The 8,358-nt window shown below is 42.2% G+C and overlaps 1 protein-coding gene across 1 annotated transcript in view; it reads left to right on the forward strand.

The window, feature by feature from the left end:
- The window catches only part of LOC104965467 (growth factor receptor-bound protein 10-like), a 55,508-nt gene extending 48,245 nt beyond the window's left edge, over window positions 1-7,263 (forward strand). Inside the window, exons 9-15 of the mRNA XM_010794423.1 lie at window positions 735-833; window positions 988-1,065; window positions 2,733-2,849; window positions 3,665-3,731; window positions 4,234-4,321; window positions 4,935-5,028; window positions 6,437-7,263. Of these exons, the coding sequence (XP_010792725.1) occupies window positions 735-833; window positions 988-1,065; window positions 2,733-2,849; window positions 3,665-3,731; window positions 4,234-4,321; window positions 4,935-5,028; window positions 6,437-6,583 (690 nt within the window). The 3' untranslated portion in view covers window positions 6,584-7,263. The remainder of the gene's footprint in view (window positions 1-734; window positions 834-987; window positions 1,066-2,732; window positions 2,850-3,664; window positions 3,732-4,233; window positions 4,322-4,934; window positions 5,029-6,436) is intronic.
- Window positions 7,264-8,358: the final 1,095 nt, after the last annotated feature.

Raw genomic sequence — 8,358 nt, forward strand, 5'->3', positions numbered from 1 at the left:
CTGTGTGTGTGTGTGTGTGTGTGTGTGTGTGTGTGTGTGTGTGTGTGTGTGTGTGTGTGTGTGTGTGTGTGTGTGTGTGTGTGTGTGTGTGTGTCAGTTAAAACTGCCCAGCGGGGGGTTCAAACACACACTCAGCACTGTATACCCTGTGGTGGGTCACCTGCTGATCTGGGATAAGCCCACTGGGATAAGCCGGGATGGTACAGGGAAACTGGCCCGCCTAACCCCTTCACCTCTACAACACACACACACACACACACACACACACACACACACACACACACACACACACACACACTCACACTGTGGGGGTGGCAGTGCAGGATCGGGTTAGGGATTTTACTTGCCGCCTGGGGGGTTGCTGGATGTTGCTATGGTGACATGAATGAATTTATCGCTAGGCGTTGCATCTAAGGAGCGGTGTGTCTTACGTCCTTGTGACAGATGGAGGTCTGTGCTGTGATGCTGGTATGGACCTTGCACTTTGGAATTTTAGCCTTTAGCATTTACATTTACAAAAAACTATAAAACACTTCACTTCAGGAAAGGGAAAAAACGGTCTATAAAGAAGTGATTAAAAAGAGATTACTGATTCTGGTTATGCAGTCTTGCCCTGCCATGTCACAGGTTGGAACAGTCGGAAAGTGAAATGCCAGAAACGACCAAAGAGGCCTTTTCATGTTCCTGATGATCATTAATTTAGTGTCCCGCTGTGTCTTCTGTTTGGTGTACAGCCCAGCAAAGTGAGGAGTGACTGCAAGGAGCTGAAGATGCTGTGTGCCGAGGACGAGCAGAGCAGAACCTGCTGGATGACGGCCTTCAGACTGCTCAAAGTACTTCCTTTTCTTATACTACATACTGCTTTTTCAAACCCTAACAGTAACTATAAAATCATGTAGGATCCCATTTCTTGCTGCATTAACATGAATTGATCTGTCAGTTCTTGTAATCATCAGTTAATGCTCACCTTTCTCTTATTTCTCACAGTATGGGATAGTCCTTTATCAGAGCTACAACGTGCCCCAGCAGAGGAAGTCCAATCTTTCGCCTTTTACAGCACCTGTGGTGAGTATCTGAATCACCTTCGTATAACCCAATAGAGATTTGTTGATCCATAAACGATTACATATGGTGGCCGACACCATACATTTCCATTGGGAGAAACACGATGCAGTTTTAAAATCGATGCAAAGAAAGAAACATCTTCACTAATTCTAAATGCTGTGCATGTGTTGGTGAAGATGTTTCTTCATTTGCTCATTTGTGTTTTTATATTTGCATTGTTTTTGAAAGTGCAGCGTGTTTCTCCTGTAAGTGTTTTGGGCCACCGTACTTATGGTCAGAAATCAGAATTTCTTTGTCCAGTAGCATTGACATTTCCATGGTTGAAACTAAGGGAATTGGTGCATTGACTCACTTTTTTGCTACCTTGTTTCTGGCTTTTCTTTAGAGGAAATGAACGATCTATAGATGCACATATTACAATTTGTTGGCAGATTAAAACAATTCTGACACGCTGATTCCCACTTTGGCATTTTCCATTTAATTGTATGTTAAAAATAAAACATTGTCTGTAAAATAATTAATATTTCCTCTGTGGCTCCAAGTTTAATGCCCTTCTCTCACTCAAAACCTCAGAGGAACCAAGACGAGTGTGCATGAACCATACGTGTGTGGATATACTCTCTCCAGAGGTTTGAGTGTATTTGTGGATGTGTGTGTGCATGGCTGAACTGTGTATCGGTTTGGACCTGTGTCTGATCAGTCGCTGCATCTCCAGCTTGATCACTTCTATTTTGCATAAAAATATGAATTGTAAAATGCCTAAGTGATGTTTGATCCTAACAATCGCTGCTGCTGTTTGACATTTGGTTAGGGGTGACAAAAGCGCTCTTTAGTGAAAGGCTTACGGTCCAGATTCAGGTCAAACAAACAACCGTCTATAACTAAAGAACATCCGATACAAAACACCTTATCCCCGATTTATTTTAAATAGTGAAAGCTTACGGAACACGTATGCTGTTAAAATATTACATACACAGCACCAGGACTAGTCACTTAGCAGCAGGAGGTGTTTTACTTTGTGTTTTGTCCTTTTAACAACAAATCAGTGTTTTCATTATCCTTTGACCCTCTTTTATTTGAGATCACTTTACTTGAAAAAAACTAGTCCCAAGTCTCTTTACATTTAATTCCCTGAAGCCTTGTGGGGAAGGTGCTTCTGTCTTTGCAAAAAGATTTTAAAACGATATATAATTGTTCTATAAAAGGCATTGTCTTCCTTAAGACATTTCTTTGTAATCGATACCCCTTGTAGAGTCGTTTAAATCTCCGCAGTCCAAAATGAGTCACGAAGTTTAAGTTGCAGAATATACAAAAAGTGTGTCTTGGAACTTCTTGAACATTATTATGTGTTTTAAGTCTTGCTAGTTATGATAAGGACTGCTCTGAGTGAAAGACAAGTATTTAATTTACCTTATTTTCAGTTATTATTAAGAAAAAATCTAAGAAAATGTCTCGCCGCAGAACCAGAGAGGCTTGTGCTTTTCCTCAGAGGGGCGTTTGAGGGTCTGTGTGCAGACAGGATTTGTCATGCCCCAGTGACTGTGTCTGGCTTGTTTGACCTCTGACCCTTGTCTCTCCCCCACCCATCACCACCACCCCTCCACCCTGCTCCTCCCCCACTCCCCACCTTTCCCTCCCTCCTCCCACCCTGCCACGTCTCTTCACAGCGGAGTGTATCTGAGAACTCTCTGGTGGCCATGGACTTCTCTGGGAGGACCGGGCGGGTCATCGACAACCCCCTCGAGGCCCAGAGCGCCGCCGTGGAGGAGGGACAGACGTGGAGGGTAAGAGGGGGGGGCACACATAAGAAATCTGAACCCACAGATATAATCTCCCGTTGTTTAATGTGATAAACACAAAGGGGTAGTTTCCTGTGGGGTTTATAAAAGCCATTTTATCATCAACTTCCTCTTGGTTTAGTTTTTATTTGATCCTAATCTCCCTCAAGCTACTTTATAATAGGACTGTGTCAATGTTTCTGTGTTGCAAAATTATAACAACATATTAATATTAAAATGGCCACTTTATATATTTTTAAAGAGGTGGAAGTCAGAGAGAAGTCACGTTTTTTTAAGTAATAACTGCCTTTTCTTTTATGGCCCAAACTTGTTGTGTAATATCGTTAACACCCAAATATTACAAAAATGTATTAAACTACTTGAATCATTTTTCAGATATAATTATAGTTGATCTAGCACGGGCCACTACAAACAAAGTTAAACTACGTATTTAATTTCATGCATCTCAGTATTCCCTATCAGTACCTATCATACTTTGTGCGTGATCACGTCAGAGTGAAAGCCTTTTTCCATCTTGACCTAATTACAATTTTTCCTGCATCACTTTTCTCTGTAAAATCAAGTGTCTAGCAGCTCCACTTATCTGTTGCTGAGATCACAGCTCTGATGAGGATTAAGCAGAAAGCAGCTGCTCACTCCAATTCTTTTTTTGGTTGTGGTTGACGACTGTACAAAAACAGATCCTGCAAAATGTAAATCTTTAAGTTTTGGTTCAGCCCAATTTCCATGTGCCATTAAGAAAAGGAAAAGTCAATATATGTTGTCATCTTTTAACAATTGTTGCCCTTTCTTCCACATAGAAACGGAGCCAGCGTATGAATGTCCTGGGCAGCTCGAGCCCCCTGCACCCCTCCTCTCTGAGCACAGGTACTCCCACTTCAGACCCCAGCCAAATGCATTAGATAGTCTTAGGCCGTTTCTCAATCGCGAGGATGCTTGCTTGGTAGCACATGTCTTCCGAGTCAAGAATCCTTCCTGGCATTCGGAAAACGAAGAGTGGAACAGGCTAGCAAGTGTGCAGGTGTGCGTTATATGAGAGGCCCCGCCTTACATTTTCCGCCACAGATTTGGGGAAATTGGTCCGTGCGCAAAGCATTGTGGGGATTTTAAGGACGCAAAGTCTACCCCTGTGCAGCCTCGAAATTACCCCCAAACCAAGGACGCGGCCTCGGTGGAATTCCAAGTATGCTGGAGATTCTGTCCTTCGGCGACACTCGATGACGTAGTATCCTTGAAATATTGGCTTGGAAGCCAGTTTCCTCGAGATTGAGAAACGGCCTCAGTGTGTATTGTATGTTCAGTTTTTCTTGCAGATGTAAACGTATTAGGAGTATGAGAAAAGTGTGAGTCACAGATGTCTGTCTTTCAGTGATCCACAGGACACAGGTCTGGTTCCATGGTCGCATCATGAGGGAGGAAGCCCACAAAATGATCATCCAACAAGGCCAAGTAGACGGGTAAGATTAGCGGGTTCGCTTAGGAATTATGTTTTTATCTGATGTTATTTTAATGTAAATGTTAACCATGTGAAATTAAGTAAAAAGCTTCGGGAAAACGAGACATCAATGCTGCCAAGAAACGCTTAGACCTAGTATTTTGGCATGACAGAGGCCTTGTGGATTAAGATAAGGTTCTCAACAAATCACGCAGCAGCATATCATAAAGTGTAATCGTATAAAGCCATGCAAAGTTACGCAGCGTCCACACAGCGGCGTGCGTTAGAGCTTGCAGGTGGGCGTGTCTGAAGCTCGACCAACAACCAATCACATGAATCTCCCGCTCCGGACACACAAGCATCGGTTTGATTGGCTAGAGCTTGTACTGGCATATGATTTGATTGGCTGACGCTTCCGCCGAAACTTCAAAAGTTGAACATTGCTCAACTTTTGAAGCGAGCAACGCGAGCAAAGCAAAGCGATGCTCCCACAATGCAGTTCGGCAAAGTGTGACGTCACCCCATTCAAAGTGAATGGGCAGAAGCGTTGAAGCTTCAACGCACGCCGTTACAGTGGTGATATATACTTCTCATGAATAGCTTTAATCATCTCTTCCTTCTGTTCTGTGTTTCAGGTTATTCCTGTTGCGGGACAGTCAGAGTAATGTCAAGGCATTCGTGCTCACCTTGTGCCACCACCAGAAGATCAAGCACTTCCAGATCCTGCCGGTCAGTCACATGACACAACACGTCACATGACACAACACGTCACATTACACTGCAGGAAGCACGCCATGCTCACTGACATAAGGCATAGTGAGGCAGATCACAGTAACACCAGCAAAGAGGTTATTTCCTAAATAGATTCTTTGAGAGAAAAAAGGCTTTCCCTTTCCTATAGTGTGTTATACAGGTTTTTGTGCATGTAAATGATCTGCGAATGCTAAAATCCCCAAAATGTCCCCCCCAATACAGACAGTATGAGAATAATAAAAACCTTTTTGAACATTAAAACATGGAGACATGTCTCAGTTGAAGCACAAAATACAATTAATGCAAATGATGCCCTCTTTAATGCTATTCATCAGTCTAAATTGTTCTGGTTTTTAAATTGTAGACTGTTAGCAATCGATCTATAATCATATTTAACAAAATAGTTAAAAGAACAAATATGTTTTTATGATTTTGGGGTGGATTGTCCCTTTTTAATATAAGACCACTACCAACCAATTCCCAAAGCATACCATGTTTTTTTATTTTAAAAAAAATTCTTCCCTCCCCCCGGGCAGCCATCTGTTTGAATTTATTGTGTTACAGTACAGATTTGAAATTGAAATTCCTCAAAGGGCCTGTTCACCTAAATAACAACAGAGACATACTTTTTCACTTGAGGTGAGGAATCTACCTCCTGAATGTACGACCTGATAACTGTGCTGGATGAAAAAAACACAGGATCACTAAAATAAGAAGGGTTTATCCTCTGACGATCATGAACGTCTGTACACGATTTAAAGACTATCCATCCAATAGTTGTTGAGATTTATCACTCACAGACTCATTGACCACACTTTTACTACTTTACTGGCATTTCAGTGACCTGTGCAATACTCACAGCACTTTTGCATTATTATTATTATGGCAATATATTACTGCATTACATACACTACTGTATATATGGAAAATATACATATTTTAAAATGTTTAGTGTTATACAGTATATTGCAGAGCATCTCCAATATTTAGATTTTATTCTATAATGTATTAACTGTTTTCGTCCAGGGTAGTATGTGAACATCTTATCTATGATCTTATACATATTTGTATTTTATTTTATTTTAATTTATTTCATTTGATTTATTTTTAATTTAATATGTATTCATTTTTTATTAAATTAAATTCTATGATATTAAATATTTGCATTTTTTTTGTTCAATTGTATTATTCAATTTATTAATGTTTTATTCTATAATGTAGCAACCATTACAAAATCCAATTTCCTCCAGGGATACAATATCCCCAGGAAATAATTGATTTTGAAGATAAAACAAAAGCATTTTCCAACTAATGTTCCTTGAGTAGCTCAGAGGGATGAAGTGTCTTATCTCCATGTGATGTAAACCGTCTCCTCCCCCCTCAGTGTGAGGAAGACGGTCAGGTGCTCTTCAGCCTCGACGATGGCGCCACAAAATTCACCGACTTGATCCACCTTGTGGAGTTTTACCAGCTGAACAGAGGGGTGCTGCCCTGCAAGCTTAAACACCCGTGCACCGCTGTGGCCTTGTGACACTCCTCAACCCCGACACCTCTACCCCCTTTTTTTGCACACCTCTCTCTAACCCTGAGATTCCGCCGCCCCCATCTGCCCCTTCCTCACCGACGAAGGTGAGGGGATAGAGAAGTCGAGTTTGAGGATGTGAACTCGCCTGGCATTGGAGGTTTTTCTGATTTCCCCCAATGCGGCAACGCTTTCCTCCAGGCTTTCCGCTGTCTGGTCAAGCGTTGCAGATCGAGGACCCGTCAGTCGGCCAACGTTGTCATGGAGACTCGACTGTTTTGTCATTGCTGTTGGAGAGAGACCATGTGATGTGAAAACACGAGATGGCGAAAGTCTGTTTGCAGGATGGCTGCGGGTCTCTAGGATGGACCCCTCCCTCACCCTTTAACCTCCCACATCCTCCAGGCCTGATAAGCTGTGGTGCCCGCCCCACCCTCAGTCCTTCGAGGGGGGGTGCCACCCTCTGACTTCCTCATAAATCATCAGGGATGGACGGGGAACCTCTCTGGATCTTATCAAACTCAATCCAGGAGTTTCCTCTACCTTTGCAGTCCAGTCTGGATAAGCTGACACCCTGTCCCCCCTTCCAAAAACAGACTCGATGCAGCCTCTCTGCTGTCCCACAATCCCCTGGGGTGTAACCCCCCCTCCCCACCCATATCCTGCCTCTCCTCTCCACATAAAGCTCAGAGATAAATGGGCAGAAAAGTAGCTAGATAAGCTAGAGGCAGTGGCGAGGGTTGCTGAAAGGACGAGGAATGTTTATCAGGAGAGGCTGCAACAAGCCTCTCTTGTAGAATGATTACTTGATGTCATTTAATGCTGTTTTTATTACTGTTGATTCAATGCAGAACTAGTTTTGCACTCCCACGGCGGACAGACGACAGCTGTCCTCTCTAAGCCTAAATTGAAGGCTTGTCCCCCTGCTCTCCCGTTTCCCTCCTCCAACACGGTCTCCCCTTCTGAAAGCATGCCTATGAAAATTTCCCATCAGTTTTCTGAATTGGGATTTTACCAAGTGGGGGGCGTGGGGGGAAGCAAAGTTTAGGCCCTCATGCAGAAATTAGGGCTGATTAATGGGGCCGTGCCCCTTTTCAGAAAAAAAAAGGTTTTTGGCTTTTTCGGGAGCCTCCGTTGTTGGCAAACAATAAAAAAAAAATGTGCGATCTCAGGACATGAGGAAGAGGGGAGCTTTTAATATACTCGCTGAAAAAGTTGTTGTTCCACCCCAAGGCTTACCATTCTTTTTTTCTATTTTTTCTGTAATCTTAAAGGGGTTTCAATCTCTTTGTGGAATTTGTCTTTTTGAATGTCATTGTTTTCTCTCCTAAGTCTCTTCTGAAGCTGCACTGGGCTTTGGCACATTTTAAATTATTGATTTTGAATTATTTGAATGGTTTGGAGGCTGTCAATGTTCGGTATTCTTGACCACTGTTCCCCATCGCAGAAAAACGAAAATCAACAAAAGCACTCCCACACCGTTTATCCTTTTGTCTTTGTTTGTTTTTTTATATGGAATGATCAAATGACTTGAAATGTTGAAGGCTCAGTAGATTGTTGTCAAAAAAAAAAAAACACAGTGGAATGAGATTTCACTCGCCTTAAGTTGAAAAATGTGAGCCTTGTCTATAAAATTGAAGCTATATATTATCAATGGCACATACAGTAAAAATTTTCAAGATTTCAAGAGGTGGAAGTTTAGGTATCAGAAAGATGTTAAAAAATGGCAAGAGTTTAGATGGAAATGATTTTGGTAGCCACTCTCATGTCTGTAAGCGCTTGAA

The sequence above is a fragment of the Notothenia coriiceps genome, unplaced genomic scaffold, assembly GCF_000735185.1.
Source record: "Notothenia coriiceps isolate Sejong01 unplaced genomic scaffold, NC01 NC01_scaffold00037244, whole genome shotgun sequence".
Taxonomy (NCBI): domain Eukaryota; kingdom Metazoa; phylum Chordata; class Actinopteri; order Perciformes; family Nototheniidae; genus Notothenia; species Notothenia coriiceps.